The sequence below is a fragment of the Poecilia reticulata genome, chromosome 23, assembly GCF_904066995.2.
Source record: "Poecilia reticulata chromosome 23, P_reticulata-male-v2, whole genome shotgun sequence".
Classification (NCBI taxonomy): Eukaryota; Metazoa; Chordata; class Actinopteri; order Cyprinodontiformes; family Poeciliidae; genus Poecilia; species Poecilia reticulata.
Genome location: NC_088852.1, coordinates 9,503,890 through 9,518,870, shown reverse-complemented (window position 1 = coordinate 9,518,870; position 14,981 = coordinate 9,503,890). Strand labels below are relative to the sequence as shown.

At 41.2% G+C, this 14,981-nt stretch overlaps 1 protein-coding gene across 3 annotated transcripts in view; it reads right to left on the bottom strand.

Moving 5' to 3' along the window:
- Nucleotides 1-14,981, bottom strand: part of wnt5b (wingless-type MMTV integration site family, member 5b) — a 74,013-nt gene that overhangs the window by 7,883 nt on the left and 51,149 nt on the right. The window contains exons 3-5 of one of the 3 annotated variants that reach the window (XM_008400745.3): nt 4,277-4,449; nt 3,495-3,582; nt 3,219-3,378 (exon numbers count right to left, since the gene is read on the bottom strand). In XM_008400745.3, the coding sequence (XP_008398967.1) occupies nt 3,219-3,378; nt 3,495-3,582; nt 4,277-4,395 (367 nt within the window). In that variant the 5' untranslated portion in view covers nt 4,396-4,449. Of the gene's footprint in view, nt 1-3,218; nt 3,379-3,494; nt 3,583-4,276; nt 5,113-14,981 lie in introns of those variants that run through there. The other 2 variants (XM_008400747.3, XM_008400744.3) reach the window with 2 other exon arrangements.

The following is a 14,981-nucleotide window of genomic DNA, read 5'->3' as shown; positions in this document are numbered from 1 at the left end:
TTTGTATCCACATCTTTTTACCTGATACATCAATTTGTTTCAGAGACCATGAAATAAGAATATTAAGAAATATAATTAACCCCACAGCATAATGCTGCAATTACAGACAGGCTGGATTTTATTTAGTTTTTCAAAGTAAAGAGGGATAAATACATAAAAACATCACAGTTTTCATTTAGTTATTTGTAAAAAAAAAGTTTTAAAAACCTTCTTTCTCAAACATTTCTGCAACAAAAAAACTCATTTCTTTTGAAATTTCTAAATGTAGTTCAGAAACCTAATTAATAAATAAATACATTTGCATGTGATTAACTCTCAGTATAAATAAAGCTGTTCGCTGAAGTTTGTTAGACAATGTAACCTGGAAAAGAAAAACATTTGCTACTCTTGGTTTTAAATAAGTTTATTTCTGCTATTAGTTTAAAGATGAGCTTCTAATCACTTCAATAAAATTACTTTGAAAAAAATATTTAGGTACAGCTATAGATCTTTATTTATGTGTATCAGATTTTTTTTACTTAGATTTTGAACAGACCTTTCACAATCTACTAACTGAATAAGTGGCAGAAAAAATAAAACTTTCTTTTAAAATAATACAATTCTGAAAAGAGTTAGGTGAATTTGTATTCAGCCACCTTGACGTAATACTCGAAGCATGTCTCAGCTTTATACACCATTTCCCTAATCTTTATTTATTTATTTTTTGCAAAACAGCCCAATTGAGTCCGTTTATTGTTCTAAGAAAATCGCAGAATGTGAAAAAGTTCAAGACGGTTACTTTTGCAGGGCAATCTTTTCTTTTTTTTGTCAGTCAACTTAATGTAAAACCTTCAAAATATATTTGGTATGCTAACACTAATAAAAACATTTTCTTGACTCTACCTGAAAATTTAGTAGTAATGGAAATAAAACAGAGTTTCAGATTTATGGATATCTAAGGACTTGTGTCTAATTGCCTGTTAACAACTCATTCATTCGATGTAAGCAGCTAATTTAAATCAAGCCACAAATGATTTACCACTTTCTCCCGTGTCCATGTTATTGATCTCAGTTTGCTCAGAGTAAAAAAACGACAAAACAAAACCACCAACTCTCCGTCTGCATTAATACACAACCACTTAAAAATCAAACAGAGAAGATGGGATCAATATGCTGACAAGTAGGAGGTTAAGAAACCTGAATGTCAGTCATTTCTATAACAATAACAAACAGCATCCTGACTTGAAGCCACATAGTTTCCAGTTTTGTAACTTAAACGTCTATTCCGGAGATAAAGTTATGCTCTTAATTTTAATAAATACCAACAACTTGGAAAGAACGAACCATATCCTCATTTAAGCAACATGGAGCTGCACTCTATGCCCTTGTGGCTGGTTAAGTGATACAACTCAACAGTAACTTTAGGTTCTAATTGAGGCGCCCTCCAAGCCATGTTTCCCTGGGTGGAGAGCCATTACGCATCTCTGTATATAAAAAAAAGGTATACAAATAGAAAATATGAATCTTTTTGGTTGCGCTTCCATTGCAGATTTTCTGTTGGAGTATTTAGTATTGTGTAGTAAGTAGCCAGCTACTTTTATGGACCACAGTGTGGACTGGAATCAACAGCCAGCCAGACAGACAGAAAGGTATGCATAAAAAAAAAGAGAAGAAAAGAGAAAACGAGGCGTGTGAGCCTTTTTTATTATTCGGTGCGCTTTTAAAGAAACAGTTCCCCCGTCAGCTTTATGGGACCGTGGAGACTCGACTTCAAATAGCAGGTCCGGATCTGCCGGCTCGATGCTAGCTCATCAGCGCATTTCAAAAGGAGAGCCGCGGGACAATGGGGCTGCCTCACACCTCCGTATAAACCTGGAGGACAGAGGCCACCGTCAATACGGAGAGGCAGAGAGAAGGGCAGCAAACACCTCAGCTCTCGGACGGACTGACCGCCTGCAGCGGATTTGACACTTACTTGTTGAAGAGACGTTTCCCACATCGCCTGCTGGGGATTTAAACGAGCTGGACACGGACCCGGGATCGAAACCAGCGACAGAAACTTATAATACCGGAGATATAACGCATATTTTTGAAGCTACTTAGGTTTTTTTTCCACCCTCGAGCGTCTTTACGCATGACTTCCGTCGATGGTGCATCGCGTTTTGCGTTGAACAGAGAACCTCCTTTACTGCGCCTGCGCAAATGTTAACTCAGGGTTTTTGGTCCAAATTTTTGTCATAAATATAGCTGGTTAAACATAATACGATTGGTAATCAGAATAATATTGACAGGGAAGCAATTGGAAGTTTACATCTTAAATTTGTTGAATTACTGGATATTTTTGTTTTTTATATGACGCAGAAGGCGATTCTTTTGGACAGCTTGTGCATTATGGGATAATTTCTGATATTTTTAAAATAAATTTTGTCTTGAAGTCTTCATCTTCAGCCTTCCAAAATACACATGTTTCTTCCAGGCAAGGTATTTGTAAAGCACATGTTCAACAGCAGGACATTTCAAAGTGATTTACATGATTCAAAGGGGAATTGAATCAAACAAGCAAAAAAAATTACATTGCAATAGCTATATAAATTTTCTTGGTAATAATGCCAGACAAATACAAGTGACAAATTACATTCAGTTCTATTAAGGTTCAGGCTAACATACAGCAAATCCAAAACCATTCATTAATGCAGACATCGAAAACACAAGCTGTAAACTTGGTGGATTTGTTTTTATTACCCTGATGAGCAAAATCCTGTATCTGAACAAAACAAAGAAATGTATCCAAGTCATGATCTAATCAATATTGCAGCTGAAAAGCAAATCACCTCGATTCCGTAATCATGTTAAGAAGCTGCAGTTTTCTCTTACGTTCCTTGATACACATTTTAAATTGCATTGAAAGACTGAAGCCTGATCGGCAGTGCGCAGCAGCAGGTGGGGGAGGGGCAGCTCACCTCTGCTCAACACAGATGGGAAACTACAGATTAAAGGACTAAACTGTGGTGAAATGTTTATGTTTTTGAATCCTTATAAAACTCCGGTGTGCCCTCACAAAGGGAGCTAGTTCATGTCTATTAAAAAGAATAAGTTTTCTAAACAACCACATGATGCTCTTGGGTTTTTTACCCTGTAGATTGAAAAAAACAAAAACCCAGAGAAAATTACAGTAATACCTCGGAACCTCAAACCTGCTGCTGCCTTGAATTTTAACACATCCAGCATGAAAGACTCACCGATGTGCATGACCCGTCCAAACACGGACGTGCTGTCCACAGTGCTGCAGTTCCACCTCCTCTGTTTGAACTGGTACTGGCACTCCTTGATGCCCGTCCTCGCTCCGTCTCCGATGTAGCTCATGTGGTCTTGGTACAGCTGGCACAGCTTCCTCTGACTCTGCGGGGCCACACAGGAACATCAGCCGGGATTAGCAGAGATTAGCTGCCTAATGGCTCGACACTCCTGAGCGGTGCCTGTGGGGAGATTCCCATGCACGGTGCGTGGAAACTCACCTGTGAAAGGCCAGAAAGCTGACTGCAGAGGGGCTGAGCGCCGATGATGTACATCTCGGGCCGCTGGATAGGGGTCAGACCTAGAGACCTGAAAGATGCGGGGCATTTGAAGTTGAAATCTGATCAAAAGTGGGAATGCAGCTGAGACTCTGGTATGCTGGCAGCAGAGCACAAAAGTCAGGCGCAAGTTTTACTGGGACAAGTGGGCTATAAAACACAGATAAATAGACTCCTGTGGAGAACATCTCTACAGCCACTATCTTTATTACTCCTTGGATTCCTTCCCTATGACCTCCCCCCCCCACCCAAACCCCCCCCCCCACTCCTTAGCTCAGTACATGAAACAAACCATCTAACTGCTGATTCTGCAGCTCACGCATGTGAACGTCTGCAACATCATTTCACGAATGTTCATCTAATCCTATAGCAGCTTCTAAAACAAGTGTGGATAAAGCACCCTGGAGGTGCAAGGCTGTGCCATTTGGGAGGCCAACCAGGGTAAATATTGTGACAGAGCCTTCACATTTGTTCTATTCAAACCCAGCATCCAACGTCACAAAGCAAAAAAAAACAAAAAAACAAAAAAAACGGATCCCCCAAAAAACAAAAACAAAAACAGCTGAATGAATGCATCTTAAAATAAGAAAACAACAACAAACGGATGCGGAACATGGAGGAAATGCATCCCCAGATTATGCGTCAAACGACGCTCCAAATTATACATCGCATCCGAACCACATGGGCAGATTTCAAAGCGCCGTCTCCAGTTATCAGTCACTCACCACCACGAATTCGCCTCCACCATCAGAAGCTGGGAGCTGCAGGCGAGGACGACGCACGCCAGCTGCAGCAGATGTCGGACGGCTCCGGTCCGTCTCCTCGGGACGGGCCTGTGGTCCATGATTGTCCGCCGCGGCGCCGCCGAGCAGCCGGTGCGGAGCAAAGTGCTCTGCTGCTGAGACATGGGTGAGAAGGGTCACCACGCGTCCTGCTCCGGCTAATTAATGGAGACGGCGTGAGTTCGGCTCCAGCTCACAAGTCCTCTTTAAGTGTGCCAAATGTTCCTACTCTTATCAGACTCTTTCTGCGCAGCATACAATAAGCCAGAAAAAAAAAAACGAATTAAAAGTTTATCCCAAGGTATCAAGCAGTTGATCATCTGAAATCTATCGGAGGTGGAGGGACAGAAAATCCACTGTCGTTACTTTCGTTAAATGAAAACGTTGTGCGTAAAAGCAGCTTTATTAGTCCAGTTTAAGCCTTCTCTTATCAGCAGACAAATAAAACAAGCCAATGTGTGACATGCAGAATCCAGCTGTCTGGTTTGGACAGTAAAATAAAAATACACATATTAACAAGGATATTAAAATCTGAAAAAAAAAGGTGAGGAGACCGCTGCCTGTCCCTCCTGTCCCCCTGCAGCTGCTCTAACGCCGCTATCGCTCCCATTCCTTGTTTAAGTTTAGACTCCTCCTCTTCTTCGCACCCCGACTTCAGTCCAGATCCGCCTCCCCCTCCTGTCACCACGTGAGAGGAGATCAGATGAACAACTGGAAACCACACACATCAGGGATCTGACACATCCATCTACAAATGTCTGTGTATTCTGGGTTTACGCCCCCCCCCCCACACACACACATCCCCATATCACAAAAAAACCCGGAATAAATTGGAGATTTTATTTAATAGATCAACACAATAGAGTGGACAGAAAATGGTTTACAAATAACTTTGCAAATGTGAAAAGTGTGACATGTATATGCATTTATCACTTCCTTTTTTTAAATACATCTTCATAAAATACCATGCTGTGGGGTTGGACTTAAATCTATTGTCCAAAACGGCAAATATGACACGTAAAATGCAAACGATGAGCTGGCAGACGCTAGCTAATTAGGTTATAATCGCTAATCAATCGCTAATCTATTGCTAATTAGGCGCCTTCTGAAGGTTATTTGTTGAATCTTTTTAGGGGTGATAGAGTAAAAATGACTGGTCCCGCTTTTGTATTCTCGTTTGTAAAATATTTTTGCAGGAATGTCCACTTATGGATCACGCTTTAATCGACTTTTACAAACAGTACTGTATGGTTGTGACTTTGAAGGAAAACACATAAGTTGAGAGTTTTTTTTTATTACAACTAAAAATAATAAAAGAGTGGTATATTTAGTCAGCAAGTTCAGTCCTTGAGTAATTCTGTACTGCAACTTTTGGATGTATACTTGTTACAACCCACCTGAAGCAAAACGTTGAATTACTTCCCTTGTGAAGGCCTGGTAATTAAGCAGTCACTTGATTCAGATGTGTTGGAGCAGAGATTGATCTGAAAGCTGCAGAATAGAGGCACTTTAAGACCAGATGCTTTAATCTGATGGCCCCGTCGCAACACGGCAGTGGCAGTGTCATGTTAAGGATGTATTATTTTCCTCCCACTTTCGTGCAACACCCGTTGGTTTGTTTGCATAAAATCAAGATAAAGTAGTCTGGTTTATGGCTGCAACTTCACAACATGTGAGGTGTGAATATTTTATTGAGGTCCTGTAGACAGCAGATTGTGGCCTGAGGTGATTGAAGTGTGGCAATCCAGTTGTTGATTCCTTCTCTCCATCTATCCATCCATCCATACATGTGAATGGGGGCTGAACCTTTTTTTCTTTTTTGCTTAACAACCAGCCTTTACTAAAAGTTCATGTGGGTCAGATTCCTTTTATTAGCTGAAGTGAATGATTTGTTTGAGTAAAAGGTGAGTGCCTCAAAAATCTCCTAATCCTTCCCCCTCTTTGGAGTTTAAAAATAAAAACACACACACACACATACACACACATACACACACACACACACACACACACACACACACGTAGGAACAGGCACATGTTACCCTACACATTCACAGACAGACGGTCAGGAGAAAAAGAAAAGGCGTGCTGAAGCGAGCTCTCCTCAATTCATAACCGGGTCTATAAGACAAACTGCAGGCGGGTCGGTGGGTGGTGAACCTGCAGAGCAGCTCTTTGATCCGACTCAGTGCCTCTCTATAAAGACCGCATCCACTCGGCCAAAGGAGGATTTGAATGGGAGGCCCCCGAAGCCTAGAGAAACCGATCAAAACCATCCATAAAGAGCTGCTGGTAATGAGCTCCTCCCGGCTGTTTTGCTCAAAAAAAGAAGGAAAAGGACAACTTTACAAATACTCACATTAACAGGTTGGATCCTCGTTTATTTAGCAGTTTCATACTTCCGAAATAATTTGCCATACACGTTTGCGGAGATCATTGTTTACTCTCAATGATCTCAGTGAGAAACATCAAAGTTTTGGTGTGTGCGTTACACTGAGACAGCAGTGCGGAAGGTAAAAAGGTGTAGCTCATCTTTGAGCGTTTAAACCTGTTGCAGAGTAAATACATCAACAGTAATGCATGGTATGAGATGAAGAAATTATTTTCTTGTAGTTTTCTCCTCTCAAATGAGGAGACTAATAGGACGACAGCGCCCCCATCTGGGAAAAGATGAATATTAACTTTTAGTTATCGCCAAACATTCAGTAATGACTCAGGAAAAATGCGTTAGAGATGTTAATTACACAGATAAATAAACCTTTATATGTGTACATTGTTTCGATTTTCATGCAGTCTTTTTATTTTGACTGATATTTATTTTGCAATTATTATTCAGATGTTTGATCTGCTGCTTGGTTTTTGGTTTTTACTCAATTGTACTCTGAGTTGCCCTGACATATTTCCAGGTTTTTCAACATTTTAAAAACAGACACAATGATTCAATATTCGTCATTAAACTGCTGTTGCTACAGGCTTAAAGTATTTTGTCACATCACTTCAAACTACAAAGCATTTTGCAACAAATATACCATCACAAACACATAAACTATATTGAAGTGGAAGGAAAATTATGCAGCTATCACCACAGCATCACACCAGATAAATAATTTTTTTATTTTTCACTAATAATTAAAAATGTACGTACACTTTATTTGAAAGATTGCGCATAAGACTGACATAACGCATGTTATGAAAAAGAAGGAGTCTTCTTGAATTTTTATGATTGTCGTCATGACGTGTCATTCAGTAAATAACGACACTTTTAATGCAAAGTTGCATAAAAAGTCCATTAAAAGTGTCAACTTTGCATTAAAAGTGTCGTTATTTACCGAATAACACTACGAACTAAGACAATTTAAAGATTACAAGAAAGTTTGCCTGTTTGGAAGGAAAATGCAAAGAATTACAAGTGGTTATAAAATGTTGCCTTTTAATATTTTCTAAATTTAATATACATCAATGGCCAGTCCCGTACTAAAACAGGAAAACAAAAGTCTGTATCAGTAGAGAGGGACTCAGCAAATCATTCAGTAGCAGCCATTTGATTAAATAGACTAATATTACAGCGCCATCTACTGTTATCCAGATGTACAAAGTTTACTTTAATAAAGATATAAGTGCCTATATTCAGTTGTATTCATGTTGTCCTTTATGCTTACTATCCATATCAGCTTTTGAGACACTGCAAAGTGAACTTGTTCCAAGTCTCATTTTCGGTCTGCAGACAAAATTAAATCTTTGGAAATATGAAAACAAAGGACCAAAAATGATTCATGTAACGCGAATCCTACATGCAATGTCTCTATTAAGACACTAGGAGGAGCAGTTGGGCCGCAGACGTCCCTTCAGCAAAAGAAATGGAGGTAAAGACAGGGAGGGAGGGCTGAGGGCACAGAGGCACAACTTGGACAAAGTAAGAGGAAGAAAGAAAAGGGAGGGGAGCGAGCGGATGGTGAAAGAGGGAAGGGAGTGTCCATGTAAAGGATCCAGAGCGGCAGAAAGGGGTGGAAGGCGCAGGGAGGGCGGCACGTCCCTGGAGGATATGAGCAATAGGCGTGCAACAGGGAGCAATGCCTGAGAAAGTCGGCAACTCCTCTCTGGATTAACATCCAGCCTCACTTTTTTATTGCCTCCAGTGCCAGACTGGAGCGGCAGCAGCGGCAGCAGCAGCCAGCTCCCCTCCTGCAGGGAAAGCAGCTGCAGTCGGCTGATGGAGGCTGATCTGGTGCCCCGAGGAAGCCGCTGGTGCCAGAAAGCAAAGTATTAATTCTGGGAAATGACTGTCACTTTTAAATTGATTGCTCATTAGTTAAAGGGAGAGAGTTCAGGCAGAGGAGAAAGCTGAGGATGCACAGAGCGAACTTCGGTTTTTTGAGCACCTTCATCTCCGCCGAGACATCTAGACAAGTTATTTTTTTTAATGGCAAATGTTAATATATTATATATTTTTTTCAATAATATGAACAGTTTAAGATTAAGGTACCATTGGGAAACATTACTGAAACAGTCAGTCTGATATTATTATTAATAATAATGCAGCTCTTTTGCAAAAGTAAAAGTTGTGAAAGTGAAAATGCCGTTTTAAAAATACAAACAGAAATATATACATTTCTGTGAGTGAAACACAAAATACAAATACAATTTTTCTAGGCGTAGATTCAGTTTTCAGCAGCAAAGTGCAAACAGAATAATTCTGAATGTTGCTTCCTTTAAAGTATTTTTACTTTGCATTTTCATCAGTGCTGCTTTTAGGAAGCTCCTGATTGACCCGTCTGCCTGTGTTCTGACAAAAACAACGAGACTTTGGATTCAAACAGCAGGAACAGAAAAACAAGATTGTCAGAGTTTATTGGAAAATGGATGCAGGGTTGAACTAAAACTGAACCTGTTCAGGTTTGCTTTTTAGTTTCTGGCCCGTGTTCAGTTCCTGTTCTGCAAGTCGTTCTTTTTAAACTGCTCCGTCTCTGATTGCTCTCTCAGCTGCTTCCACTCTGCTCATTATTCTCATCCGTTTGTTTCTCTCATTAATTCTCCTCCCCAGTATATATTCCCAGTTAGTACTAGTGCATCAATGCTATTCTTCCCTCAGCTGTCTTCCTTCCACATTCCTCGTTTTATTTCGTTTCATGATCACCAGTTAACGTTGGTGGACCTTGGAATTTGTTTTTGTACGTTTCTCTTTTTTCCTCTGTTGGTAATATGTCACCTGTGGCCTTTATTCATTAATAGCTGAACAGGAAGAAGAGAAGACGTGCAGCGGCCAGAAATCAAACCAGGAACATTTGCGTTGAGGACTGTAACCTCTGCCCACAGTCCACCTGCTCCAGGTGGCTTGATGATTCATTAGAGAGGATCTCAGGTTTTTGGTTTTTCATTTCCTTCTGCTATTAGACAGATACAGTCTATTTTGATATCCATCCCATCTGTGATTCTCCCTTGCTTCTGTAAACTCCTGCCGGTTCTTCTTGAACCCTTGAAGAAAATCAAGACTCAATGGAAACACGCACTCATAAACCACTAGTAAAATTATTTCCCTTGATTACCACTGAAATTAAACGCGTGGATGGAAGACCAGTGACTCTCCACGTTGTGTTAGGACCACTGGATGCAAAGACGTCAAAGCTTCCTCTGGGAGAGAGACGAGACAAGTCTCTGTAGCAACCAAAGGCCCTGAAAGCCAGAATTAATGTCAGACTTTAAAACATTTTAAACTCCTCTGCTCTCACATTAAAGCTCTTTTTCCTCAGTGTCACCCTTTTCAATGCATTTCTATTAATCATAAACACGTGTTCTGCTGCAATCTGCCAAATGCAGCCGCCTGCAGGGGAATTTACAGCTGAAATCGTTCTCTCTCTCTCTCTCTCTCTTTCTCTCACACACACACCCAGAGGGACATGCAGACAGAGTTGGAAGTAGCTTTGAAGATGCTTTGGGCTTTAAATCTGCCTCTTTGTTTTTCTCTCCGGCTACAAACACAACCATACATGGAAACCCATCTTGCTTTATTCTCCCTCCATCACTCCTTTCCACCTTGCTGCTGCATCCCCGTTCCTCCATCTCTCTCTCTCTCACCTCCGTTGTGCCCTCCCCTCCCGTCTCCTTCTTCTCCCTCTCCCAGACTCTGTCCATCTCCCTCCTCCTTGTCTCCATCCATCCTTATGTCAGCTGGCAGAAGATGAGTCATGCCTCTAGCTGGGAGGCTAAAACTCTCTCCATCTTTCCCTCTAAATATATCCCTTCTGTACTTCCCTCTATGTCTCTTTTTCACTTGTTCTCACACTTCTCTCTTCTTTGTCTCGCCATCTGTTTCTCTGCAGCCCTCTGCTTTGTTCTGTCGCTTCACTTCTGAGCTCTTTCTTGCTCTTTCCTCACTTCTATGTGCTTCTGACAAGTTAACGTAGCTTGTTCTGATGTTTGTTCAGATTCGTTTCATTTGTTTATGTGCAAAAAGTGAAGCAGTTTTTTCTGAGCTTATGTCAGATTGTCGCAGATCTTTAAAAACACATCGGCAAAAAATGTAGCTACTATAAGTGGATCTGCGTTGGCCGCAAAGTCAAACAAAATCAAGTCTCCACTCAAACATTTGAATTTTCCGTCAGTAAAAATAACGGCGCCACTTTATCTGGAGCTTAGGCCCATTTCACAGCACACTAAGATTCCCCACTACTGCATTAACAATCCATCAGAACGTCTCTGCAAGGTCTTTAAGAACAAAGTAAGCTCCACTTAATGTGTGATGACATGTGGGAGTTTCCCCAACTGTTTTGAGCCTCCCACAAACCCTTTGGGATGAGATAGTGTTGGTTCATTATCCTGGTGGCAGCATATCGGGGTGCTGCGTGGAGCCTGATAGCTCGCCAACACACACGGCACCATGATCAGGCCGGCTGCACACGTACAGGAGATCGGTATGTGCTGCACTACCTGTGAAATACGGTCCCCAGCTGCATGGCATTGTAGGTAATGATGGGGGAGGATTAAAAGAAGAAGGAGGACTCATAGGGTGCATTTTAGAATTTAACAATCCAGGTTGAGAAATGTTGCAGTGCAACTCATAAAAAAAGGACTTCAGGTTCTGATCCTCCTCTGGTAATTCAGTTGAGAATCCAACTGATGATGGAGGCACAGAAACCTCTCGTATGTATAGGGAAGTTTGATTCCCATAATGGAGACATTGTGACAACAAAGCGAGGAAAATCAGCAGGGAATGAGACTTATATCCGCAAGTACTAAAAGCGCAGTGGCATCACCACTGTCTTCAGTCTGATGTAAAGGTTTTCCATCTGCTGCAAGCAAGTATGAAGGGCCAGACAATTTATTTTAGTCAAGAATTTGGGATTTTTCTTTGACCCAGAGGCAAACCGATGTAGCTGACGAATAAAAAAAGAAAAAAAAATTCTGCTGCAAATATTGGATGCTCTTTAATCAAATACCTATACATTAATCCAGGCTGATAAAAGTGGAATATTTCAGAGAAAATCCACTTGGCCTTGTTTTGCACTGGAGTAGAATCCTGCGATTGAGGCCGCGTCCCTGATCGGTGCGTCCAGGGAGAGGGGCGTGCAGCTGGGTCATGTCCCCTGACTTCCCCGTGCCCTGCAGCCCCGAGCAGCACCAGCCTCCTGATCCCTTCCCGGGAGAAATTAACAAACACTTTGACAAGTCTAAACAGACACATGCAACTCCGTGCTTCACTCAGGCTTTTCCCAAAACACCTAGCGAAAAAAAAAAAAAAAACAGATTTTTTTCACCTAAACTACCGACACATTTTAAGTTACTTTAGGAGAGTAGATTCAAGTTTAAGATCTACAGTTTGGGAATATGAAATGAGGGAATAAGAAGGACAAATCTTGGCTAGTGGTCTAATTTGCATCTCTTATTCAGATTAGAACGTCTAGAAAGTTGTAATTTGTGCCGCAGCAGGAAAGACACGTCTAAAGACAATAAAGTACTTTTATTTCCTGTTGCTAAACCCTGCCTTTTATCACTACTTGATTGACAGTAACCTTACAACTGAAAAGATTAGCTAACATTTTAATTCTTTGGTCCCAGTTTTTCACTTATGTTACATACACACAATTATATTTTACATCTAATTATTTTAGGTTCTTTTTTGTTGTTTAGAGGTTTTTCAAATACTTTCAAAATACTACTGAAGTTATTTTAGCCTGAAATTATTTACATTTTTCATTTTAAACAGCTTTTTTTCTTTAGCTGACAAGAAAGCAAAACCAACAAATTTCTAAGAAGCAAAACACCTCTTCACAACATTGCGTCATCTTTCTTCCACTTCACAATTAGAAACTACATGTAGCAGGAACAGTGGTTTGCAAAAGTAAGCAACTTTTTATTCATCTAAGGCAAAAATTCATCGTTTTCCACCTTCAGACAGACAGAAACTATGTAGACGGGCTCGCAAACACACACCAAACACTTACACACACACACGGAACAATATGCAGCCTTTTCATGCCAGCAGATGACAGAGTGCATTGAGAAAATGCCAAAATGCTGAGTACTGTGGGAGAGAGTGTGCACGCCTGAAAAATCTCCTATGTCAGACTGCAGAGCTGGCAGAAATGGCGAGCATCGCTGAGGACTCTCTCACACACACGCAAACGCGCAGACAGACAGACACACACACCTAAAAATAAAAAGTGTGGTGCAAAAACAGAAGGACGGCTGCATTGTGTAACACAACAACACGAGCCTACTGTAGCGAGTCGGATGCACAGGCAAGCTGTCGGATCAGAGAGAAGGAGGAAAAGTGGACATAAGGTACGAAGAGAAAGAGACGGAGCGGAAAAAGGATGGAGATGGAAGATCTAGTTCAATAACTGCATCTCCCCTGATTCCAACCTTTCCTGCATTTCTATGATCTAAAATCTATCTCTAGGGCTTTTCTCTCAAATTATAAATGTACCAATAACTGTATGTGGTCTGTCTAACAACTACTTTTAGACTTTTAGGTGCCCGAAGAGCTGCTGCACCAGCTATTTTTGCCCAATAACATTTAATCAACCTGGATTCTTAAAAAAAAAAAAAAAAACTGTGGTAATGCCAGTGAATACAGCCATTCTCTCAGAGTCAGAAGCCTCTTTTAAATATGTAGGAGTTGTTTGGAGTTGGGGATGTAACACAAACACCGGCCTCTGCAGTTTTTCTTTAAAAACGCAGCCGTGAGAAAATGTCCAAAATCTCAAAAAAAGTTTCTCCAAAACAAATCAAAGCTTTATTTACTTATTGTGAGATTCATAAAAAGTGTTTAATATTAATTTGCAGTTCAGTACATATAATAATTATAAACAACTTATACCGAACATTTTCTATGCAGTTCCAACTAAAATTTCAGTAGGTAACTTTTATTTTTTTCGGTAACTTTTATTGTTTTCAGTTTATCCGTCTCCAAGTATGCTGCCATGACACAGTAGCAATTTTAACTATTTAAAACACTTTTTTTTTGGATAAAAGTTGCGTATTGCAGCTTTAAGACTTGCTTGTAAATGAAAACGCTACCATCAAATACTCAAAATGAAGCTTTTGCAGAGTAAAAAGGGATGAAAAAGAAAAAAAGAAAAACAAGTATGAACACCTTTACAAGGAGCTGAATTACTGACTTTTGAGGTCGCTCTGCAGTGACTCTACGGAGAACATTTAAGACGGCCAGAGGACCTTGTTCGGTACCGAGCAGCAGGGCAGGATTACGTAAAATGTTTGCACTGGTAGAAAGTAAATGAGAACAGCAGAGAACCTTTCAGGGCAAATCAACACAAACACACACACACTCACAAAGACCAGGTTTCACTGCGAACAGGTGAAGCCCTGGTGGAGAGAGGAAACACCTGAGGGAACATTAAAGATTCAGCGAGTACAGCGAGCAGGCCACCCAGGTCATTGGATCCGCCGCCTTTCTCTCTTTTTGCTGCGTGCAGTTCTGTGAGTCTGCTTGTCATGGAGAAGGAAGAGAATCTACAGAGTCACGGTAATATCCATTCAGGAAGGCGTCGACCTTCGAGGGGGAACGTGTTGACACATGGCCACGTAACCTTGGCAACCGGCGATCGCTGCGGGTACAGATGAAGTGTGTTGTCGACACGAGCAATTATCCTGTTAGAGCCCTCCCCTGAATTATCAAACGCAGACACAAAGTTACACAAGCCCCGAATACACGAGCAGACGAGAGGCTGAAGACGCTGGAACAAACGCACCGCAGGATTGGAGGGAGAAACTTTAGAGATGATAGAGCCAAAAAAAAAAAAAACACACCTGCTAAATCTGGGGGATCATGCTCTCACCTCGCTTTAACATGCCTCACCTTCTTTTCACCCTTCGAGCTCGATTTTGAAACCCTCATTTGACACACTGATGCCTTCCTCTTTTCCCTCCTCTTCCTCTGACCCCTTCTCTCCCTCGCCAAATCCCTCCATACCTCTCCATCCCCTCCTTCTCGCTCAGTGTGAGTGCTAAGCGGGGGCCCAGCGGGTTTTCTAAGAGGGCTATGACACACCCCAGCAGGGCACACACGCACACACACAGTTGGAATGTGAGGTAGACAGAAAAACAGAAAAAAAAAATGCATGCTGTGCAGCCACACACACACACACACACACACACACACACACACACACACACACACACACACACACACACA